The 26,100-nt window shown below is 41.1% G+C and overlaps 1 protein-coding gene across 1 annotated transcript in view; it reads right to left on the bottom strand.

Moving 5' to 3' along the window:
• Positions 1-26,100, bottom strand: part of mrps27 (mitochondrial ribosomal protein S27) — a 114,747-nt gene that overhangs the window by 14,687 nt on the left and 73,960 nt on the right. The window contains exons 7-10 of the mRNA XM_073048329.1: positions 25,079-25,194; positions 16,836-16,938; positions 16,152-16,294; positions 1,519-1,674 (exon numbers count right to left, since the gene is read on the bottom strand). Coding sequence (XP_072904430.1) covers positions 1,519-1,674; positions 16,152-16,294; positions 16,836-16,938; positions 25,079-25,194 — 518 coding nt within the window. The remainder of the gene's footprint in view (positions 1-1,518; positions 1,675-16,151; positions 16,295-16,835; positions 16,939-25,078; positions 25,195-26,100) is intronic.

Genomic DNA, 26,100 nt, shown 5'->3' with positions numbered 1-26,100 from the left:
ATGGCGTATGATATGGCTAATGCTGAGTTTATTCAGGTACCAGGTTTTCAGGGTTTTTAGTGTTTATTCGGCAGTCTTCTTCATAAGAAACGGAATTTGTAAAGTGAAACACTTTGTAGTTATAGCAGAGACTGAGACACATGAGAGCAAGCTGAAAAAACGGAGGCAACGAAAGCTGCGTTCGCACGCGTCCGACTGATCCGGCCCGCATGAAGCTGCATTTTGCTCAATCCGGCCCGTGACCTAAAATGAGTTTGACACCCCTGCTACACAGCAAAAATGAGACAAGGTTTTTCAGGACCATGGTGCTACATGAAACAGTACAAAAACTTGAACTATGTAAAAACAACACAGAAAAACACTACACTAGACTACAGACCTACCCAGGACTGCATAAAGTGTACAAAACAGTGCAGGCACTACAATAAATAATAAACAAGACAATAGGCATAGTAGAGGGCAGTAAGTTGGTGTCAGTCCAGGTTCTGGGTATTGAAGAGTCTGATAGCTTGGGGAAAGAAACTGTTACATAGTCTGGTTGTGAGAGCCCAAATGCTTTGGTGCCTTTTCCCAGATGGCAGGAGGGAGAAGAGTTTGTATGAGGGGTGCATGGGGTCCTTCATAATGCTGTTTGCTTTGCGGATGCAGCGTGTAGTGTAAATGTCTGTAATGGTGGGAAGAGACACATCAGCTAAATAAATGTTCATAACCATTTATTCCAAATGCACAACACCACACATGACAAAAACAGGTCCACAAATGATTTTGAAAAGATGGACCACATCCCATATTGGAGGAGCTGTCTCAATGAAAACACATAACTATGATAAATTTCTTAAATGCCTTCTGAGTGCCAGCAGAATGTTTGGTCATCTGAGGAAAAAATTTTGAAGATCAAGACCTCAAACCCAGAACCAAGTTCATGGCTGTTCAACAGCAGCCTGTGTACTTCAGAGAGATTTATCACCTACAGCAAGCACTTCTAAACACAGGAGAAATACCACTTTCAGTCCAGAAAATCTTTCAATTATGTCTGAGTAAGTGAAGCAACATCAGTACTCTCTTGGTGGCTAAAATCCCTAACGCTGGGGAAATTAGATACAGTCAATCAGCTCTGATAGACAGGCCCACACAGTTTGCACAGCTCCACCCATTACTAAAGTCTCAAAATAGGTACTCTACACCGACCTCTGCCAGGACAACAAATGATCAGCTCAATCTAGGAAGAGATTCACGGCTCATGGGAATCTCTGGTTCATATCTGCTCAAAACAGAGAAGGATACAGAAATGACAGTGTAACTCTGAGTCTGTTCATCAGGAATACGAAACAGCTCAGGGAAAATTATGATAGGATGCATCACCTGTTAAACTATTCACTCCACCCATCTCATCATGATGAAATGTGAACCCCAACCCCAAGAGATTGCCAATGATGATACTAATCATATGTAAGAATATTTCCTATGAGAAGTTCATAAACATTTTCTTAGAATGTAACTTCTCCGTGTTCTAAGTACCTTAAATTTGTTTAAGTAGCCTGGAAGATTTGATCTTTCAATATGATCCTCCTCATCAGGTGCAACTTCTGGTTTTCTTTCCTGCGATTCTTCAGTCACTGTGGATTCGTTAGTTTCAGTTGCTGCAGTCTCCAATATTGTTGCCATGACATCCACCTGCAAAACAAGAGCACAAATCTCCTGTGACTTCACTGGTAACAAGCCAGCATTTGCAATTACTGCTTTGGAGTTTGTAATTTACCAAGACTCTGGATCTCTTTCAGCTTTGCATTTAACTACTTCAAAAGTACACTTAAAATATATTTTCCACCCACAGGGGTAATATTTAATATTCATCTACTTTTTTTGTCCAATTGTAAATCTCCTCAACCTCTCTATATCTACAAAATTAATAATTCTATTTTCATAATTTTCCATTGTTTTTTTAATTCAAACTAGATTTTTGAATCAAACAACATGGGAACAGTTCCTTCAGCCCATCAGGTGTTGACCAACCATGAAGCACTAAGGTAAACTAATACTAATTCATTGTCCTCACTTTCTCATCAATTCAACCACTTACTGCATGTGTGAAAATTTATGCGAGCCAATTAGCTCATCAACCCACATTTCTGAGGCAAACAGAAGGAAATTTGAGGCACCCAGAGGAAATGACATGCTCACATATGGAAAACATAAACTCTAAACAAACAGAATTGAACCCTAGTCACTAGAGCTATGAATCTGCATCTCTACTAAATGTGCTGCTAATGACAACAGTGCTGGAAAGCTTAGTTTTTATTTGCTCATCCTCTCTTTCAAGGACTCTACAACTCATGCTCTCAAGATTTATTTATTTATTATTTTTTCTTTCTTTTTATTTGCACAATTTGCTGTCTTTTGCACATTGGTAGATTGTACATCTTTGTTGTGTGCAGCTTTTCCCCATTGATTCTATCATGCTTCTTTACGTTTATGTGAATACCCCCAAGAAAATGAATCTCAGAGTAGTAGCTGGTGACCATGTATGTACTTTAATAAAAAATTTACTTTGAATTTTGGTTGGCATCAATGTGGTGGTGGTGCTGAGGCATTTTCTTAAATCTTGCCTTCTGGTGAAAGTACTCCCATGACTTCACTTGGTACATTGTTCCATGATTTATATCCAGTGCGACAAAATTTAATTCCAAGGTAGATGAGTGTACAATTTGGAGGTGAATTTATGTGTGGTGGTGTTCCCATCCCTCATCTGCATTTTACTTGTTCTTAAGAGGTTGTGGCTTTAGAAGGTTCTGTCAGAGTAGATTAGATGAGAAATAAGGAAGTTCCTTGCATCATGTGAAATGTTCCAAAACACGAACCAGAAACTTGGGTTTAGCCAGTGGAGATTTCCAATTGACAGTGCATGTCCTTTGAGAAGCAGTGTTTTGACATATGACAAGTTAAGAGATCTCTCGTGCACTGGTCTACAGTTGTCCATACTTATCTGGCCAACATTTCAGTTATTTGCAACAGTTCCTCACAAAGATCCTGATAGGCAGTCATATTTTGGGTTTCTGACAGTATCTTCAAGTTTATTTCAAAAGAATAAACTGCTGCACAGAGTCAGTGAGTCCAGCAGCATCTGTGGAAAGAGAGGGATAGTCAACCTTTTGAGTCGATAACCTGCACGATGATTCTTCTCCAGCAGTTTGCTTTGTACTCCAGATTCCAGCATCCGCAGTCTCATGTGCTTTCAAATTTATTAGTCATTTCTCAGTGTACCAAATGACTTTTTCTGATTGTGCATTCTTCTCTCCTTCAATTCAGAGGACTGCAGATTTAAATTAGAATGATCTGATAGTAAGTGTGGAAAATTGGATGGATTGTTTTTGTGGATACAGAAGTCCTGTTTGGAGTTACAGGTCATTTTAAAAATAAAAATATACATTTGTTGATTACCTCAGTCTCAAGAGACGTGGAGGCTCTTTAAGTAACAGCGTAGAACCAATTTTCATTAATTGAAATTATTTTGTAGCAGTAATATAAGTATTTCATGTTAACATCATGAACTTCTAAAAATCTTTCTTCCCCTTACAATTCAGTATCAAGTAGGTTGAATCCATGTTCAACGTTCAATGAACAATGCCTCCATGGAAATGGAGCCCAACCTCCAATTCCAGATCTGCAATTCCTGGCTACTGTTCCAGAGAATACCAAAAATACTGGAAATACACAGATCAGGCAGCATTGGTAGAAAGAGAAACATTTAACGTCCTGAAAAATTATTATGCGGTCACAGGAAAATGTACAAACTTTGTATAGATAGTGGTGATATTGAACTTGGGTTGCTGATGCTTTAACAGCATTATGCTAAATGCAATTACGAAGAAAGCACTACTGTAGGGCTTTTACTTTATCAAAGTTTGCAAAGATTTGGCATGTCATCAAAAACTTTGACAAACTTCTACAAATGTATGGTGGAAAGTATATTGACTGGTTGCTTCGTAGCCTGGTATGGAAATGCAAATGACCTTGAATGGAAATTCCTACAAGAAGTAGTGGATATGGTCCAGTCAATCACGGGCAAAGCCCTCCCAATCATTGAGCATGTCTAAAGCAACACATACTAAATGCTGGATGAACTCAGCAGGCCAAGCAGCTGCCGATGTTTCAGGCCGAGGCCCTTCTTCAGGAAAGGAAAGGAAGGGGATAAATCCCCATTTTCTCCCCATCAACATGGAGGCTGTTGCAGGAAAGCAGCACCCATCATCAAGAACCCCTACCATCCAAACAATACTCTCCCCTTGTTTCTGCCATCAGGAAGAAGGTAAAGGAGCCTCAGAACCCACGCCACCACGATCAGAAACAATTACTACATTCAAGATGGTACCAGCGATCATCAGTGACATTCTGCGGGCTGCAGAAAATTGTTCCAAATTTTCAATCATTTTTACTGCAATCTGCAGCATGTAACTTCCCTCCAAGCAATGGACTTTTAGATCAACTCAATGACCTTCTTATCTCAAGACTGACTGAAGAACCTGGATCAGTCAGGCTCAGTACCTTAATGTTCTTCGCTATGGCCGAAAGCAAGGCAGGAGAGGGGCAATCCAAACCAGGGTGAAACGCAGAGGGATGAGGCCTCCCCTCCCAACATCTTATTGGCACATGTGCAGTTAATAGAGAACAAAATTGAGGACCCGACTGCTGTAAAGGAGGCAACTGAATCTGTTCAGTTCTATGTTTTATTGAAACGGGCACGCCAGATGCAGCAGTCAAACCAGAGGGAAACACTGACTCGGAAAAGGCAAAAAAGTAGGAGGTGTGTGTTTTATGGTGAACTCTCGTTGGTGCTTCGACATGGCAGTTCTGTCAAACTCATGTTCCCCCAACCTTGAACACCTAATTATCAAATGCCGTCTGTTCTATTTATCAAGGGAGTACTGCTCCATAATCCTGACCACAGCTTACATACCACCAATTACCGACTATAATCAAGCACTCACAACACGGGACAATGTTGTCTGCAAACAAGAAACAACCCATCCCGACGTATTTCAAATCATAGTCAGAGACTCCAACTGGGCTTGTTTGAAGAAAACCCTGCCCAACTACCAACAGCATATAAACTGTAGCACCAGAGGTCCCAACACACTATACCAAGATAAGGAATGCCTACTGTTCCTTGCCCAGACTGCATTTTTTGTAAATCAGATCACTTGGCTGTCCTTCTCTGACCTGCGTACATGTAGAAGCTAAAAACCAAAGCTCCAGAGATGAGGACCTCAAAGAACTGGTTGCGGGAAGCTGGCCGGGATTGCTTCGAGTCAGTGAACTGGGCCACGTGCAGGCATTCATCAGAGATCGGAATGAATACACTATGTTTGTAACGGTCTTTATTAAAGCAGCTGTAGATGAGTGTGCCCCCTCTAAATCATTCAGTCTTCCCTCATCAGAAGTCCTGGATGAACCACAAGATCCAAAATCTACTGAGGGCCAGATCAGAGGCACTTGACTCTGGAGACCAAGAATGTTACAAGAGGTGCAGGTATGATCTCTGGAAAGCTATTTCACAGGCAAAGTGGAAATTCTGGACTAAACTTGAATCAATAAAGGATAGTGGACAGGTGTTGCAGGGCTTTGCTCCCAGATGAGCTCAATGCCTTCTATGTTCACTTTGACCATCAGAACATGGAGGAACCATTGTGAACTCCCTTATTCTCTGATGCTCCTATAATTTCAGTCTCTGAAGCTGACATGTGGGCTGTCTTCCAGAGGGTGAACCCACGAAAAGAACCCGGATAGGATGGGGAACCTCTGTCATGTACTACAGACCTGTGCTAATCAACTGACTGGTGTGTTCACTGAGATCTTTAACCTCTCACTTTGGCAGTATGTGGTACCCATCTGCTTCAAACAGGCTTCAATTATGCCGGTGCCCGAGAAGAGTGTGGTGATCTGCCTTAATGACTATTGTCCAGATGCACTGACATTCACAGTGACGAATTGTTTTGAGAGGATGGTGATGAAACATTATCAGCTCCTGCTTGAGAGGTAACTTGGATCCACCCCAATTTGCCTTTCTGAGCAACAGGTCCATCTCATTGGCTCTTCACTCAACCCTGGAACATCTGGACAGCAAAGATGCATACACTAGGATGTTCTTTATTGACTACAGCTCAGCATTCAAAACTAATCAATAAACTTCAAGACCCCAGCCAGTTTGGATTGGTAACAACATCTCCTCCATGATCTCCATCAGCACAGGTGCACCACAAGCTGTGGGCTTAGCCCCCTGCTCTACTCACTTTATAGTTATGACTGTGTGGCTAAGAACACCTTCAATGCCATATTCAAGTTTGCTGATGACACCACTTTTGTAGACTGAATCAAAGGTGGTGATGAATCAGCACATAGGACAGAGATTGAAAATCTGACTGAGTGGTGTCATAACAACCTCTCAATCAATGTCAGCAAGATAAAGGGACTGATTATTGACTTCTGGAGGAAGAAACCAGAGGTCTATGAGTGATCAGAAGGGGAGAGGGTCAGCAACTTTAAATTCCTAGGTGTTACTATTTTGGAGGACCTGTCATGGGCCCAGCACACAAGTGCAATTGTGAAGAAAACACAGCAGTTTGATAAAGTTTTAGATGACGTAGATGTTGCTACATCTCTGCAAACTCCTCAGGAAGTACAACCATATAGTTTTATAGTAGTTTGATAATAAAATTTACTTTGAACTTTGTATTACCCCTCAACCATCAGGGTGTTGAACCAGAGGGGATAACATTATTCACCCCATCACTGAACTGTTCCCACAACCTATGACTCACTTTCAAGGACTCTTTATCTCACATTCCCAAAAGTTATTGCTTATTTATATATTGCTATCATAATTTTTTTCCTCTCTCTTTTGTATTTGCACAGATTGTTGTCTTCTGCATGTTGGCTGTCTGTCCGTCCTATTGGGTACGGTCTTTCATTGATTTTATTGTGTTTCTTGGATATACTGTGTATGACCACAAGGAAATGAATCTCAGGGTTGTATAGGGTGACATATATGTACTTTGATAAGAAATTTACTTTCAACTTGAACATTTCTTTCATACATTAAATGACAAACAATAACATATTTCACAGTACCACAGCTCATTCAGCTAACTATGTGATTCACCTGACTCATAAGGTACAGTATGCTCAATGTATGATGACCAATTAACAATTCAAATAGCAGGTTAATTCTAATAGACGTTGGCGCATGGCCTAGTGGGAAAGGCATCAGACTAGTAACCTGAAGGTCACTGGTTCGAGCCTCAGCTGAGGCAGCGTGTTTGTGTCCTTGAGCAAGGCACTTAACCACACATTGCTCTGCGACGTCACCAGTGCCAAGCTGCATGGGTCCTAGTGCCCTTCCCTTGGACAACATCGGTGGCGTGGAGAGGGGAAGGCCTGCAGCTTGGGCAACTGCCGGTCTCCCATACAACCCTGCCCAGGCCTGCACCCTGGAAACTCCAGGCGCAGATCCATGGTCTCTCGAGACCGATGGATGCCACCACCTAATAGATGACAAAGTCAAATTATATTCTAATAGGAATAAAGGAAAAGGCCTAGGCCATCAGTTCCTCAAACCTGTTGTATCATTCAATTTGATCACAGCTGGTCTCCAGATCCACCTTGCCTTAATAATACTTAACAATTTGCTTATCAAAAGATAAAAACAGAACATTTTTTTGAAAATGTATCTGATCTAATCTCACTATCTTTTTGGAACAAACAGTTCTGTTTTTCCACTATCCTTTACATTATGATGACATTGTGGTTTAACAAATGTATAGAGGATGAGCCTTTAATCTGTCCCATGGCACTGTTTTCCGTAAGAAGTGAATAGCATAAAATGCACATTGACACCTATTTAGATACTTCCAGCTTTAAAAGCAAACATGGCTGGACATTTCCAAATTTTCTTCATACTGATTTTAAATTAAAATCAAGAAACTGTAGTTGCTATAAATCTGAAATAGAAACAAATTCTAGAAATAAGACAGCATTTGCAGAGAGAAAAGCATTTAAAAATTCAAGTCGAGAGAAAATTTACAAGGACATTGCTAGGGCCCGAGGACCCAAGTTTAAGGAAAAGATTGAGCGGATTAGGATTTTATTTCCTGGAGTGCCGGAGAATGAGGGAAGAACTTACAGAGGAATACCAAATTACTATGGGTATAAATAGGGTGAATGTATGCAGGCTTTTTCCCTACACGCTGGGTGATGAGGACTAAAGGTCATAGGTTTAAGATAATAGGTGAAAGATTTAAGGGAAATCTGAGGAGGAACTCCTTCACTCAGAGCGTGGTGCAAGTGTGGAACAAGCTGCAAGCCGAAGTGGGAGATGTGGAATCAATTATGATAAGTTTGGATAGGTACATGGATGGGAGGGTTTGAAGTGATATGAAGCAGATAGATGGGATTAGGCAGAAGGTCAGGTCAGTATGGATTCGATGGGCCAAGAAGCTTGTGCTGTAGTACTCTGTGACTCCAAGACCCTTTATCCGAACTGACTTTTCCAATGTCCTTTACACGAGGTAAGTAAATTCATGCGTTCTATTAATGGTCAGACAACACTTCAAAATAGTATGGCAGCAGATAAATTACTTTGTTGGCCCAATATAAAAATGAGAAGCAACTTCTGGCAGACATTACAAGTCCACAATACTGTCTCCCCAGTATCACTGAACACGATAATAGGTTTTAACTTCAATAAGAAGCCTTCTCAGTATGACTACAATGTCATGACAACATTTTTGTAATGTGCCAAGATTCTGTAATACTAATCTAATCAGGCTTTATTTTCAAGACAAATGGGTGGAGGATATTTAAACCAAGAGTTTAACATGCCTAAAAATGGAATTATTTTGCTTCTGCATTAATTTCCTACATAAACTGGAGTTAAGATTTCAAAATTGAAACCTTAATGAGCTTTCATTGCTGCTGCAATATGAAGCAGAATGTTTTTCAAAGACTCATAAACAAACATATATTAAAATTAACTTTTTAAAGTTAAACTAACCAGCTTTATAAATTAAAAACCAAAACCCTTAACCAATACAATATAATATTCCAAGTAATAGGATACAGTGCTCCAAACTTTAATAGCAAGAACCACTTCTCAGAATTATCTAAAGAATTTGAGGATGTTAACAGGAATAACCAGTTGTTGGCATATAAATTAGATGGTCAAATGCTGGCAGTATGCTAGTTACTGCTTAGCAGCAAAGCAACTTTAGTGAATTTGGTGAAGAAGAAATCGAAATTCTATCATTTGTTAAAAATAGTTTTGACAAATATAAAAGGAATTCGCTGAAGCTTTGTTTATGGAAGCTACAGAGACTGAATGTCACTGGTAGAACAGGAATTAAAAGACAAAATCCCTTACATAAGCACTACTGAAATGTACTCATCCCAGCAAATGAATATGGTCAGGAGAGTGACAGCTGCTGGCAAAATTCTCCTCTTCATGCAGGCAATCTAGGTCATGCAGGATGAGGAGACTCACTGAGAATGGCTACAACCTTCACAGCCATCTCCAAGTGAAGAAAAAAAATATGCTTCATAAGAGTAGAAATATTTAAAATATTAATATTGATCTTTTAAATTACTGCCACAGGAATGACTGATTAATGTATCCTCAGATTCTTTCACTCATCACATTCTTCCATATGTATTTATGAATTGTATACACATGTTCTAGAAACATAGAAAACCTACAGCACAATAGAGGCCCTTCAGCCCACAAAGCTGTGCCGAACATGTCCTTACCTTAGAGCTACCTAGGCTTACCCATAGCCCTCTATTCTCCTAAGCTTCTCTTGGAACTTTTAAAAAGGGAAACCAGGCATTTAAAAATATATATTTAATATTTTAAGGTAAATGCTTGGCATTCTGAATGGAATAAATTATAATATTTTGTTTTTGTCAGTACTGCACTTATCAGGACTCTTCAGTGTCCATTCCACTGTCATGCTGAATGAGACTCATCTCAAATGTCAACTAAGTAGTAGATGTGATCATTCATCAGCCACATGCCTTCATTAAATATTGCAAAAGTACTGCAAGTGTGTCGTGAGAATGTCACCTGACACAAGGTTATCATGCTTAGTCAATGTGATAGGTCATAGCCTCATATAGTCCTTTGACCAAATAGGTCCATGCTGAGATGCCCCATCCAAGTTAATCTCAATTTCCAGTGTTTGGCCCATAAACTTAACCTTTCCAATCCAGTCAGCAGTTCAAATGCCTTTAAAAGTTTTTATTATAACTGCCTAAACCACTTCCCCCAACAGCTGATTCCATACGAATATCCCCCTTCACAACAAGTCAACAGCAGATGCCATTTCACTGGATCTTCACTCAATCTTGGAACATCTGGACAGCAAAGATGCATACATCAGGAAACTCTTCATTAACTACTGCTTGGCATTCAGTACTATCATCCCCTTAAAAATAATCAATAAGCTTCAAGTCCTAGCCCTCAATACTTCCTTGTGCAACTGGACCCTCAATTCCCTCAGTTGCAGACCCCAGTCAGTTTGGATTGGCAACAACAATCTCTCTCAGCACAGGTGCATCACAGACTGTGGTCTTAGACCCCTGCTCTACTTGCTTTATACTTATGACTGTGAGGTTAAGCAGATTTCCAATACCATATTTAAGTTTGCTGATGAGACCACTGTTGTTGGCTGAATCAAAGGTGGTGATGAATTAGCATATAGGAAGGATACTGAAAATCTGGCTAAGTGGTGTTACAACAACAACCTCTCACTTAATGTCAGCAAGACCAAGGATCTGATTATTGATGACAGGAGTTAACTAGAGGTCCAGCAGCTAGTCTTCATCAGAGGATCAGGGGTGGAGAAGGTGAGCAACTTTAAATTCCTTGGTGTTATCATTTCAGAAGGCCTGTCCTGTGTCCAATACGTATGTACAAGAACAAAACCAGCACAGCAGCGTCTCTATTTTCTTAGAAGATTGCGAAGATTTGGCATGTCATCTAATAATTTGATAAACTTCTATAGATGTGGTGGTGGAGAGTACATTGACACGCTGCATCATGGCCTGGTATAGAAACACCAATGCCCTTGAGTGGAAAAGCCTACATAAAGTAGTGGATACAGCCCAGTCATCATGGGTAAAGCCCTCCCACCATTCAGTACATCTACAAGGAACATTTGAGGGAAAGCAGCATACATCATCAGAGACTCCCACCATCCAGTCTGACCAATCGGCCTCCATGCTGCAGGACTGCTTTGATGACGTCAACTGGAATGTCTTCCATGATAAGGATATCTCCAAGTTCATGGAAGGGGTCACTAGTTTCATCCGGAAGTGCATCAAGGATGTTGTCCCCCTGAAATCAGTCAGGGTCTTTCCAGCCCAGAAACAGTTCTATGCGAGCAGCACTCACCGCACAGGACAGAGCTTACGCTGTCGGTAATCAGCAAGAGCTCAAGAAATGCAACTACGATCTGCACAAAGTCATTAAGGCAGCGAAACAACAACACAGAGACAAGATTCAGACTCAACTTTCCACCAACAACACACACAGCTTATGGCAAGGTCTGCACACCACCGCAGACTTCAAAGCTAAATGTAATGGAGTTTCCAACATTGATACCTCTCTCCCAAACGAGCTAAATGGTTTTTTTAGGCTCAATTCAATGTCGCCATACTGAGCCCCTGAGAGGACCTGCAGATAATGTGACTGGCAGCTTGGTCATTTCTGAGGCCAAAGTATGCAGGTGTTTCCAACGGGTGGACTGTCGCAAGGCTGCAGGACCAGACAGCATCCCTGGGTGAGTACTCAAGATGTGTGTAGCAAAACTGGCAGGTGTATTTACAGACATTTTTAATCTCTCCCTCTCCCAGTGTAGAGTGCCCTCCTGCTTCAAAACATCCAGCATTGTCCCTGTACCTAAAAAGACCAAGGTAACATGTCTGAACGACTGGCGTCCTGTCACATCAATAATAAGCAAATACTTTGAGAAGCTGGTCAAAGACTACACCTAAAGCATGCTGCCACCCACATTGGACCCCTACAATTCGCCTACCAACACAACTGATCAACAGACGACACAATAGCCACAGCTCTACACACCGTCTTTACACATCTGGAGAAGAGGAATGTTTATGTGAGAATGCTGTTCTTGGACTACAGTTCAGCATTCAACACCATAATTCCCTCCAGGCTCCACAAGGAGCTCAGAGACCTTGGCCTTAATCCTGCCTTGTGTAGCTGGATCCTGGACTTCCTGTTAGATTGCCGCCAGATGGTAAGAGTAGGCTCCCTCACCTCTGCCCCTCTGACCCTCAACACAGGTGCTCCTCAGGACTGTGTACTAAGACCCCTCCTTTACTCTCTGTGTATCCATGACCGTGTCACCACCCACAGCTCCAATCTGCTAATTAAATTTGCCGATGACACTACATTGATTAGCCTAATCTCAAATAATAATGAGGCAGCCTATAGAGAAGAAGTCATCTCTCTGACACAGTGGTGTCAAGAAAACAACCTCTCTCTCAATGTCACAAAAATAAAGGAGCTGGTAGTGGACCATACGAGGAATGAAGACAGGCTAACCCCTACAGACACCAATGGATCTGGGATGAGAGGGTGAACAGCTTTAAGTTCCCCGGCATTAACTTCACCGAGGATATCACGTGGTCTGTACATACTGGCTGTGTGGTGAAAAAGGCACAAGAGTGCCTCTCTTGCACCTCAGATGTTTGAAGAAGTTTGGTATGGCACCCCAAATTCTAAGAACTTTCTAGAGAGGCACAATTGAGACATGCTGACTAGCTGCATCACTGCCTGGTATGGGAACTGTATTTCCCTCAATTGCAGGACTCTGCAAAGAGTGGTGCGGGCAGCTCAGTGCATCTGTACTTGTGAACTTCCCACTATTCAGGCCATTTATAAAGACTGGTGTGTAAAAAGGACCCGAAGGATCATTGGAGACCCGAGTCAACCCAATCACAAACTGTTCCAACTGCTACCATCTGGGAAACGGTACCACAGCATAAAAGCCAAGACCAACAGGCTCCGGGACAGCTTCTTCCACCAGGCCATCAGACTGTTTAATTCATGCTGATGCAACTGTATTTCTACATTATATTGACTATCCTGTTGTACATAACATTTATTATAAATTATTATAATTGCACATTGCACATTTGAATGGAGACGTAATGTAAAGATTTTTACTCCTCATGTATATGAAGGATGTAAGTACTAAAGTCAATTCAATTCATGCTATCTTCTCACTGTTGTTATCAGGAAGGAGATACAGGGGCCATCAGGACCCAGACCACCAGATGTTCTCGATATTATTTATTTATTTGTTATATTATCTTTTTGTATTTGCAGAGTTTGTTTTTTTTTGCACATTGATTGTCCTGCTGGGTGCAGTCTTTCATTGATTCCATTGTATTTCTTATATTTACTGTGATTTATGGTGACGTACATGTAATAAGTTCAAAGATAATAGATTTACTTTGAACTTTGTGTAAAATGATTTTCCCCCTTAAGTACCTCTTAAAAATGAATGGATGTTCAGTACTATCTCTCTCTTGCTGCTACTGGCAGAAGATGCAGGAGTCTCAGGTCCTACACGGCAAGGTTTCATCTTCTCAGAGGCTCGTGCCATGTGGCTGTAGACTCAGTTTCAGCTGCGGTTTGATGCTCAATATCCTCAGTGCTGAATGTGCTTTACTATTTGCATGATTTGATCGAGGCGCTTCAGTTCAGAACTGGATCTGCAGCTCTGATCTGAAGCCAATGCCACTGCGCCTAACAGACTCAGTGTCTGTGGCCATCGGCTCTGACTGGTTTTACTTGCCTTGGCGTCTCGTGTCTGTGGACACATTTTTTGGACCTCTGTGGTTTTTAATGTTTAATGTTTTCTGTGTTATTTGTTCGCTTTTTGCTGTTGGCAGAATGTGTTTTTTTTTTGCACAACTGGTTTATTTAGTGATACAGTATGGAGTAGGGCCTTCCAGCCCTTTGAATCCTGCTACCCGGCAACCCCAACAACCCTGATTAATGCTAACTTAATCACAGAACAATTTACAATGGCCAATTAACCTACCTGGTAGAAAACCAGAGCACCTCTGTATGTCCTCCCACACATTCTACAGGGAGGACATCCAGACTCCTTCTAGAAGGCGCTGGAATTGAACGCTGAACTCCGACACCCCAAGCAGTAATAGTGTCACACTACCTTGGTTTATAGGTTTAAAGAAAAAATTTATAAAGCAAAATACAGAAATTTAATGAGAGAATTTCAGAGCTTAGAGATTTGCCAACTGAAGGCTAACAGTGTGAATAAAGGGAGCTTTTTCTGATTGGCTGCTGGTGTTCCACAGGAGTCAATGTTGGGATGTCTTCTTTTTATGTTATATGTTAATGATCTGGATAATGGAATTGATGGCTTTGTGGCCAAGCTCGTAGATGATATGAAGATAAATGGAGCGACAGGTAGTGCTGAGGAAGCACTGAGGCTACAGACATAGATGGATTAGGAGAATGAGCAGAGAAATGGCAAATAGAATACAGTGTTAGAAAGTCATGCACATTGGTAGAAGGAACAATCTTCTAAATGGGCAGAAAATTCAAAAATCCAAGGTGCAAAGGGACTTGGGCGTCCTCGTGCAGGATTCCATAAAGGTTCACTTGCAGGTTAAGTTGGTGGCAAGGAAGTCAAATGCAATGTTAGCATTCTTTCCAAGGGGTCTAAAGTATAAAAGCAAGGACATAATACTGAGGATATAAGGCACTGGTGAGGCTTCACTTGAAGTACTGTGAGCAGATTTGGGCACTTTAGCTGAGAAAGGATGAGCAAACATTGGAGAGGGTTCAGAGGAGGTACACAAGACTGATTCCAGGAAAGAAAGGGTTATCACTTGAAGAATGGTTGATGGCTTTGGGTCTATTCTCACTGGAATTTAGAAGAATGTGGGGGAGGGATCTCATTGAAACCTATCGAACGTTGAAAGCCCTAAAGCGAATAGATATGGAGAGGATGTTTCCTATAGTGGGGAAGTCTAGCCTCAGAATAGTGGGATGTCCGTTTAGCACGGAGATGAGGAGATATTTCTTTGGCCAGTAGGTAGCGAATTAGTGGACTTCATTGCCATAGGTCACTTTGGAGGCCAGGTCATGAAAGATTACAGGGAGAAGGCAGGGGGATGAGCTTGAGAGAGAAAATATATCAGCCATGATAAAATGGTGGAGCAGAGTCGATAGGCCGAATGACCCAATTCTGCTTCCATCTCTTATTGTCTATGGTCTTATGGCATGACCTTTAATGATGCAGCAGTCGGCCAGGGCATTCAGCTATTAAACAAGCGGTTGGTGGTTTGAGCCTACCCAATGACTGTAAGTTAGGGTTTTATTTTGTTTTAAATCGGGTGGCACGGTAGCATAGTGGCTAAAGTATATCTATTACAGCGCCAGCAGCCCACTGCCTGTAAGGAGTTTGTACATTCTCTCCGTGACTGTGTGGGTTTCCTCTAGGAGCTCCAGTTTCCCCCACATTCCAAAGACATAGTAGAGGGATGTGTGGCAACCCACTTTCTGCGCAGGTGAACCGGCTCACAAATAGCCAGCACACGGGGGGGGGGAAGACTTTGGTAATGCACCTCTTACGTCATTTCCGCCCGGAGAGGGCGGGCGCTAGGGATTAAATGCCAGCGCGACGAAGTTTGAATAAACTAGTCTCCAAACGATTTACCGACTGCATGTTGTTATTTCAGCGCTGTGTGTAGCACACTGCTACAGATGTATTTGGGCAGCATGGGCTTGTTAGGCCTGTTACTATGCTGTACCTCTTAAAAAAAAGTAACACTTAAATCCCCGAATGAACAAATTGATAATTGGTAAAGCACAGAAACCATGGTAGGTTACAAAACAACAGTTTGTTTCCTAATATAATTTCCTTTTAGATGTTTAATGTTTATAGATATATGGAAAGTGGAAATCATTGAAGAAATTGTCTCAAAAGAATTTTAACATTAAAAGATTGCTCAACAGATAGTGAGCAAAATTAAAGCCAAGCATGCAAATTGACAGATGTAATAAAAAGGTGTAATGTGTGTATACTACACATCGTAAATCTTACCGCTTCTTTACAAAGCTTTATTTCATCTGATGATTTCACTATGTCCTCCATTACACTTAAAGCTCGATTTAAATATCCTGGCGTCCAGATCAGGGGCATTTTGGTGTAAACTGCACGGATTCCTTTATACACTTCAACTTTCCCTGTTAAGATAGAGCACTGCTTCAGAAAATTGAAAAGCTACAGATAGATTTCTTTAGAGTTCAAAGCAATATACACTTAGTTATCATTATCTGATTTGCTATTCTTAGATCCGAGGTTGGTTCCAGATCCCATCATTTTATTTTAAAACACATCTATCTAGTAGACATGTAAACTTTGAGAAACAATCATCGTCAGTATAAGTGATCAGTTTTCAGACCATTGTTCCCTTCTGTGCACTGTTCTAAAAGTAGTACGTTATTGACACAGTTGCACTTTGAGATTTCAAAATCTGGTACTTCAAATGTTTGTTAACTAACATATTTTTCTTTGAGGTATTTAATGTCTTGTTACTGCACATGGAACATTATAGGATACATTTATGTTTATTGAGCAGGTGTAATACAAACAACAGAAAGGATTTTAGTGCTATCTACATTTTTTGTTATCTGCAGGAAGTGAGTGCCCAACTCTCATGGATAATAGAGTTGGTTTTATATTCCTCATTAGATATACTGAAATAAAAAGTTACAAGAAACATACCAATGAACGCAAGACCCAAAAGCCGAGAGCTAAAACCAACTGTGTTGTTCTGCTTCAGCCCAAGCAAAAACAATGATGCACCAATATTTCGTTCATCTTCCAACTAGAAAATACAAAATTTGACACAAAAATCAGCATTGCATTTGGAAATATGTATATTGAAAGTGAAATATTTTGCTCATCAAATGGTTAGAATTTGGCTGGGTCAACAAAAATAAAATTTTAAGTTTTCTTACATCATGCTCACATCACTAATCAAGTCAAGTTTGCAGTCATTTAACTATATTTCTGTATACAATCTATATAGAAACAAGATGTTTCTCTGAACCAGGGTGTAAAGCACAGCAGTCCATGTAACACACGTGACAGAGTAAATTATGAAGGTAAAGATAAAATCTATAGATGAATCACTCATATATAACAAATTAAAGTTCACAAATGAAATATTGTAAGCTATAGAACAGATTAACCAGTGACACTTTGAAGGCAATGTGGCAGGGAGTTCAAAAGTTTAATGGCCTGAGGGAAGAAAACGTTTCCCATCTGACCGTTCTTGTTTTTATACATTGGAGTCTCCAGCCTGAGTAGAAAATTAAAGAGGATGCTGGATGGATTAGTGAGATCCTTAATAATACTAAGGGCCCTTGTATGCAGCACTCTAGTTAAATGTCCCCAATGGATGATAGGAAGACTCTTATAATCCTCTCAGCTGTTCTCACAGTCCTTTGTAGAGAGTTCTACTCAGTTCAAAACTTCAGTTTTTGGCATCCTCAAAACTAATAATTACCACTTAAGTTTGCTCAAAGGAATATTTTGTATGCTCACTAAGCACTCCTATCCATGCAGAAGAAAAAAATACCTTGCAAGCAACTTAAAAGTACCAAGTAACCCACATAAATGAAAAAACTGATTGAAATGTTCTCAGGTCTATCAATGGCCTCTGAGTGAAATTCAGATGGGAATTAGTTGGAAAATAACTATGGAACTCCATTACACAATTCCAATGATGCAGGTTGTGTACAATTGATATTTGAAAATTCAGAGTGTGGAATGTGGCCTAAATGTACTATTATAATATGAAAATGGAAGCTATCTTGCAGAGGAGACATCTGTAGTTTGAATATGCTATACACCAGTTATGGAACTGTGTAATAAATCACACTTAGCCTATTGATTTGGCAATACTGAGCTCACTAAATCTTCAAACTGACATCATGGCACAGTATAAGGCCAAGATGAGTCATCATGAATCAGAGGAAGTCACAGCCAAGGAAACCTCTATACCTTCAAATTATCTTAAAACAGCTTTACATTTTAATTATTAACTTTCAATGAAAGTAATTTCAAAAATACTAAAATGTGATATACAAAATCTCATCCTGCTTCCACGGATGAGTTATGAGATTAGCAGAAAAATTATACGCAACTTCAAAACAAAAACTACAAGTGAGATTAATGATAATCAAGGAATCTATAAATCAAATTGTTGCAAACACTTAACTGATCAGGCAGCATATAAATTTCTGTAGCAATTTTACAAACTTAGAAGCTGTGTGGTGTTTAATGAATTATTAAAAAGGTTCGTAATTCAGTAAACTCATCTTGATTGGTGACAGTCAGGCACCATTGTTATTATAATGAAACAATGACCATGCACACAAAAGAAACTTAATAGGTAAGGATTTTAATATGCTTTTTACATATTTTTATTATCACCAAAAACTGGTTGCAAAGAATCTAAATTACAAATTTAGTCGACAATGCATAAATATTCAACTATTAGGCAGAATAATACTGCTGAGTTCCTCCAGCATGCTGTGTGTGTCGATTTGTTCTTGGAACATGCTTTTCATTTAAGGTTACCCAAGATAATCCTCCAATGACAGAAAAAGACAATCTGTTTGCTAATATCTTCCACATATAATCAGACACAAAAATGAACTGAAATGCAAAGATCTAGAGAATAAAAAGAAAGTATGATGAGAAACCAAAACTTTCTAATTCCAGTTTATCTTGCCTGAGGACCCTGGCCTTGATGTATGCTAATGTTAAGGATGCATACAGCTCCTCTCCCCTACCCCAGTGGGAAGGTCAGATCACAACCTGGTGCATCTCAAACCCTGCTATGTGCCTCTGGTGAAGAGTAAACCTGCAACCTCCAGGTCAGTGAGGAAATGGTCAGGGGAGGCTTATGAGGCACTCCAGGATTGTTTTGAGGCAACAGACTGGCAGGCACTCTGTGAGCCACATGGAGAGGACATTGATACAAGCCGGCAAGCACTGTGAGGGTCATGTTTTTTGACTTCTCCAGTGTGTTCAACACCATCCGACCTGCTCTGCTGGGTGAGAAGCTGACAGTGATGCAGGTGGATGCTTCCCTGGTGTCATGGATTATTGTTTATCTGACTGGCAGACCACAGTACGTGCGCTTGCAACACAGAGTGCATCACTGGTTACATCAACTTCTGTGTGGACTGCAATGTTCCGGCAAGAACTGTCCTTTGTTATTCAAATAGCAAGCCATGGGTAACAAAGGACATTAAGGACATCCTGAACGCTAAAAAGAGGGTGTTTAAAGATGGAAATAGGGAGGAGCTGAGGACAATACAGAGGGACCTGAAAACCAAGATCAGGGAGGTTAAAGACAGATATAGGAGGAAGCTTGAGTGGAAACTCCAGCAGAACAACATGAGAGAGGTCTGGAGTGGGATGAGGACCATCACTGGGTTCCGGCAAACTAGCAACAGAGGAGCTGAGAGCAGTGTGGACAGGGCCAATGAACTTAACCTGTTCTTCAATAGATTTGACACTGTGGCCCCTGCCCATCCCACACGATTCATCTGTTGTCGGCCCCCAACCAACACATACTCCACTCTCCCCTCCTACCCCTCCTCACAGCTCCCCACCCTGCTCTCGCGACTACACCCCTCCCACAACTGAAACCACCACAGTGGGCTTCACAGCTGAACAGGTGAGAAGACAGCTGAAACATCTCCACCCAAACAAGGCTGCAGGCCTGGATGGTGTCAGCCCCAGGGTGCTCAAAGCCTGTGCCCCCCAGCTATTTGGAGTACTTCACCATGTCTTCAACCTGAGCCTGAGTCTCCAGAGGGTTCCTGTGCTGTGGAAGATGTCCTGCCTCGTTCCTGTACCGAAGACGCCGCGTCCCAGTGGCTCCAATGACTACAGACCGGTGGCACTGACGTCCCACATCATGAAGACCCTGATGAGACTTGTTCTAGAGTAGCTCCAGCCTATGGTTAGGCCACACTTAGACCCCCTCCAGTTCGCCTATCAGTCCCGACTAGGAGTTGAGGATGCCATCGTCTACCTGTTGAACCGTGTCTACGCCCACCTGGACAAGCTGGCAAGCACTGTGAGGGTCATGTTTTTTGACTTCTCCAGTGTGTTCAACACCATCCAACCTGCTCTGCTGGGTGAGAAGCTGACAGTGATGCAGGTGGATGCTTCCCTGGTGTCATGGATTATTGATTACCTGACTGGCAGACCACAGTACGTGCGCTTGCAACACTGTGTATCAGACAGAGTGGTCAGCAGCACTGGGCTCCACAGGGGACTGTCCTGTCTCCCTTTCTCTTCACCATCTACACCTCGGACTTCAACTACTGTAGAGAGTCTTGCCACCTCCAGAAGTTTTCTGATGACTCTGCCATAGTTGGATGCATCAGCAAGGGAGATGAGGCTGAGTACAGGGCTACGGTGGGAAACTTTGTCACATGGTGCAAGCAGAATCATCTGCAGCTTAATGTGAAAAAGACTAAGGAGCTGGTGGTGGACCTGAGGAGGGCTAAGGCACCGGTCACCCCTGTTTCCATCCAAGAGGTCAGTGTGGACATGGTGGAGGATTACAAATACCTGGGGATACGAACTGACAATAAACTGGACTGGTCAAGGAACACTGAGGCTGTCTACAAGAAGGGTCAGAGCCATCTCTATTTCCTGAGGAGACTGAGGTCCTTTAACATCTGCCGGACGATGCTGAGGATGTTCTACGAGTGTGTGGTGGCCAGTGCTATCATGTTTGCTGTTGTGTGCTGGGGCAGCAGGCTGAGGGTAGCAGACACCAACAGAATTAACAAACTCATTCGTAAGGCCAGTGATGTTGTGGGGGGGGGTGGGGGGTGGGAACTGGACTGTCTGACAGTAGTGTCTGAAAAGAGGATGCTGTCTAAGTTGCATGCCACCTCGGACAATGACTCCCATCCACTCCATAATGTACTGGTTAGGCACAGGAGTACATTTAGCCAAAGACTCATTCCACCGAGATGTAGGGTTCTGAGTTGGATGATCAGCCATGATCATACTGAATGGCGGTGCAGGCTTGAAGGGCCGAATGGCCTTCTCACGCACCTATTTTCTATGTAACACTGAGCGTCATAGGAAGTCATTCCTACCTGTGGCCATCAAACTTTACAACTCCTCCCTCGGAGTGTCAGACACCCTGAGCCAATAGGATGGTCCTGGACTTATTTCCACTTGGCATGATTAACTTATTATTATTTAATTATTTATGGCTTTATATTGCTATATTTCTTCACTAGTCTTGGTTGGTGCGGCTGTAACGAAACCCAATTTCCCTTGGGATCATTAACGTATGACTGTCTGTCTGTCTGTCTGTTATTTTATTTAGAGTGCTGGAATTATACTGTAAATCTTGGAATCAGGCCCTTCAGCCCAAATTGCCCCTGCTGACCAAGTTGCCTACCTGAGATAGTCTATGTATGGCTCATATTCTTCTAAACCTTCTCTATCCATGTGCCTATCCAATGTCTGTTAAGCATTGTAATTCAAGATTGTTTAATGTCATTTCCTGTACAGAAGTGTAAAGGAGAACGAAATAATTATTACTCCAGATCTGATGCAGCACAAAAAAAGACCCACAAAAGATAAAGAACACAATAATAATAATAAAACACAATATAAATACACAAGAAAGATTATACACATAGATTGATCGTATATCCATAAAGTGATACAAAGCACAGGAGTATCTGTACTTAACGTGAATGACAGAAAATAATACAGTACTAGTGATTGGGGGCGTGGAAGGGTGGGTTAGTGGGTTGTGGTGTTGATCAGTCTTAGTGCTGGAGGAAAGTAACCGTTTTTGAGTTTAGTAGTCCTGGCATGGATGCTATATAGCTTCCTCCCGGATGGGAGTGTGACAAACAGTCCACGAGCAGGGTAGGTGGGATCCTTCATGATGTTACTGGCCTTTTTACAGCACCATATGTCCTTGATGGTGTGTAGGCTGGTGCCAATGATGTGTTAGGCAGCTTTAACTTCTTATTGTAAAGCCTTCCTGCCTGCCGCAGTGCAATTTTTGAAACCAGTGATGCAGTATGTTGGGCTACTCCCTATTGCACATCATGGAATGATGTTGAGTGTGGATGTACTCTACACACAGTCCAACTCTCTTTAGGCTTGTCAGGAAATATGGCTGTTAGTGAGCTTTCTTGACTGTGTAGGATGTCTTCTTCTACCATTTCCTCCTCTGAGAGCTTGTTCCACACAAACACTGGCTTGTCTGAAGCAGTAGCTCTTCAAGTCTCATTGAAATTTAAATTTGCTACAAAGTTTCTTTAGATTTTTGTTATACATACCGTCAAAAGTGAGGTGTTGCCAATTGCTTTTGCCTGGTAACAAAATCAGTGGTTGGAAAGATTTATATAACTTAATTTGCTATTATTTTGATTGTAATCCAAGCCTTGCCCTACAAAGAAATTCACAAAAATGCACACTCAAGAATCAGAATTTTTATTGAAACCCTGAACTCTTTAGTTCATCTTCTATAATAATATCTGAGACATTTCAGCCAGCAAATGTCCTGTAGCAATAATATATATTACATTTGAACAAGGGGAATTATTAAAATAGATCCATAATTGAAACAAAACCAATAAAAATGTAACACATTTTAGAGAGGGATCTATTCTTCCTTGTTTGCCTTTCAAATCTAATAAATCTGTCAGTATTAATCTGTCCACGCACAAAGTAAAAAGTACCATCATCATTGCATGAAGAGAACAACGAGAGATTTTAATTTTGATTATGCTACTTACTGCTTGCTTTCACACCATAATGAATTATGGAGTAATGCTCCGAGGAGCACAGCTCTATTTCAGGATCATAAGTACAAAAATATTAGAACTAGTAGATGAGACTGACAAATACTAGGGCAATGTGCAAAATGCATTTAAGCTTGTTTACACAACCTTCAAGATTGCAGACTAAGGTTTTTAAAGTCAATCAATCCAGAATTTTACCTATAATACCGATAATAATCAAAATGCCCGAGTTCGGATACAGATCTGAAGCTCATCAGTATAAGAACTGCAAAACTACCTTTTCCAATTTATGAAACCTTTGTATATAGTGGTCCAGTAATTCAATCAGATGCTGCTAATATCCTCCTTTTAAATTTGGCTCAAAACTTTCGAGTAGAATACAACTAAAATTCGGTAACAAAATTGTGCCAATCTGGAAATTCCTGTCACAAATCCTGCTTGTGTGGAACAGTTTATTTCTTTATCGGATACACAGGTAATACTGCAATCTCCATTACAGCTTGTTTTTTTACTGTAAGAAATTTGTTCACTTATTCTAAAGCACATTTGTCTTTGCGTACCAGGTTTTAACAGCATCATCCACTCGGCAGTTGTGCAGCTCAAAGGAGGCTTCCATAAGCAGGTCCTAATCAGGCACTGGGAACACAAACTGAGCTTTCCTTCAAATCCATTCAGCTAATTTTTTCCCTACATCACTCAACCCCATGCTCAATGTCTACCATATGTGACCAGTGCCTGACTGCCTCCTTCCATACTCCAACTTCCTGACCTCAGTCACCCAAAGAAACCCTTGTCACATCTGATCACACACAAACCCAAACTCACCACTTGTTCCCCTAAATTGACCATCAATTACAGCCTTCAAAATTCACCACCTTCCTCCCTTGCTCGATTGAAAGTTACAGGGCCCCTATTTACTACAGCCCACACTCCATATACTGATTACGTGCTTGGATTTTCAAGCAGGAGACCCATGACTAAAATAATTAAAATATATATGGAACACACACAAAATGTTGGTGGAACACAGCAGGCCAGGCAGCACCTATAAGAAGAAGCACTGTCGACGTTTTCGGGCCGAGACCTTTTGCCATGGCCTCCTCTACTGTCAAGATGAAGCCACACTCAGGTTGGAGGAACAACACCTTATATACTGTCTGGGTAGCCTCCAACCTGATGGCATGAACATTGACTTCTATAACTTCCGTTAATGCACCTCTTCCCCTTCTTACCCCATCCCTGATTTATTTATTCCCTCCTTTTTGTTCTCTCTCTTTCCATCACTCTGCCTGTTCTCCATCTCCCTCTGGTGCTCCCCCCCCCCCCCTTTTCTTTCTCGCTAGGCCTCCCGTCCCATGATCCTTTCCCTTCTCCAGCTTTGTACCCCTTTTGCCAATCACCTTTCCAACTCTTAGCTTCACCCCACTCCCTCCGGTCTTCTCCTATCATTTTGCATTTCCCCCTCTCCCTCTTACTTTCAAATCTCTTGCTATCTTTCCTTTCAGTTAGTCCTGACGAAGGGTCTCGGCCCGAAACGTCGACAGTGCTTCTTCCTATAGATGCTGCCTGGCCTGCTGCGTTCCACCAGCATTTTGTGTGTGCTGCTTGAATTTCCAGCATCTGCAGATTTCCTCGTGTTTGCTTTTTAAAAACATATATGGATGTTGATGGATTTTTTAAACAAATGCTTTCAATGAAAATAGTTTGTCACAAAGTGAATTTTTTTCACCATCTCTCAAATTCCAGTTTGTTTTTATTTTACCAAGGCAATGGTCTCAGTTATCTCAGTAAAGCATAGAAACAGGGCACTTGGTTTAACTTAATCATGCCTCCATTCACTAGTTACAACCCTCCTCCCAACTTTTCTTCAACTAAGCCTATCTCTGTTCTGTTCTGTTTTCTCTCATGTGCTTATCTGGCTTCTCTTTGAGCATGTCATCTTCCATTTTATGCAAGATTACAAAGGCATACAGAAGATTTAATACATTTTCATATATCAGCCAAAATGTAATTTATTAATGAAAGCGGAGACGTGCAGAATTTAAATTCTCAAGGTCGAACATAAATTCCTGTTTAACCTGTCATCCATGTCAACCACGTAGTAAGAAATAGTATGTAATTTTGCATAGAAAGAGAAATTTCAATTTATTTTACCTTCAGTTCTGGTTTAGCGTGCAGATATTTATACAGAACGTAGAGGGAAAGAAGCTGCGTGCATTTCTCATCAAACATTTCCTGGAGCATCAGTTCATTGACAACAGAAAGGGCATCTGGAAAGACAACAGCAGCTTTCTGTGTCATTCTCAGTCAACTTAGATGCAAAATATTTTTAATTGAAGCATAATGCATTTCTTTTGCATTTTACTGATTACAGACACACACATACACAATAAAAGAACATTATAAATACACTACAGTCATTAAATACTAAAATGACAATGGAAATGTTTTGTGATTCTCAATGACTAACTTTGCCTAATGAGGGTGTCTCATTATAGATATTGCAATCAGATTTCCAGTTTTTTTTGTGCAAAGGAAACCAATTACAGCAATGGTGCAGGTAAAAAAAAATGGCTCAGAACCATTAAGGTCCATTTAAAAAATGGGAAACTTGCACATGGCTCACTAAAAATGTCATTATCTTCAGACAAGTAACTTTCATGAATATTTGATTGGTTGGGTAGCTGCAAGATACAACTAACTGCAAAGACATACACTCAGTGGCCACCTCATTAGGTACACCTGCTCATTAATGCACATATCTAATCAGTCAAGCATGCAGCAGCAACCCAATGCATAAAAATATGCGGACATGATCAAGAGGTTCAGTTGTTGTTCAGACCAAACATCAGAATGAGGAAGAAATGTGATCCAAGTGAAATTGACCATGGAATGATTGTCGGTGCCAGACAGGTGGCTTGAGTTTCTCAGAAACTGCTGATCTGGGATTTTCAGGCACAACAGTCTCTAGAGTTTACAGAGAATGGTGTGAAAAACAAAAATACATCCAATGACTGAAAACGCCCTGTTAATGAGAGAGTTCAGAGGAGAATGGCCAGACTGGTTCAAGCGGACAGGAAGACAAAAGTAACTCAAATAAACACGTGTAGCGATATGCTACACACAGCGCTGAAATAACGACACGCAGTCGGTAAGTCGTTTGGAGACTAGTTTAT

Source organism: Hemitrygon akajei, chromosome 6 (genome assembly GCF_048418815.1).
Source record: "Hemitrygon akajei chromosome 6, sHemAka1.3, whole genome shotgun sequence".
NCBI classification, from domain to species: Eukaryota; Metazoa; Chordata; class Chondrichthyes; order Myliobatiformes; family Dasyatidae; genus Hemitrygon; species Hemitrygon akajei.
The sequence above is the reverse complement of the archived record's forward strand: the minus strand, read 5'-3'. Positions and strand labels throughout refer to the sequence as shown.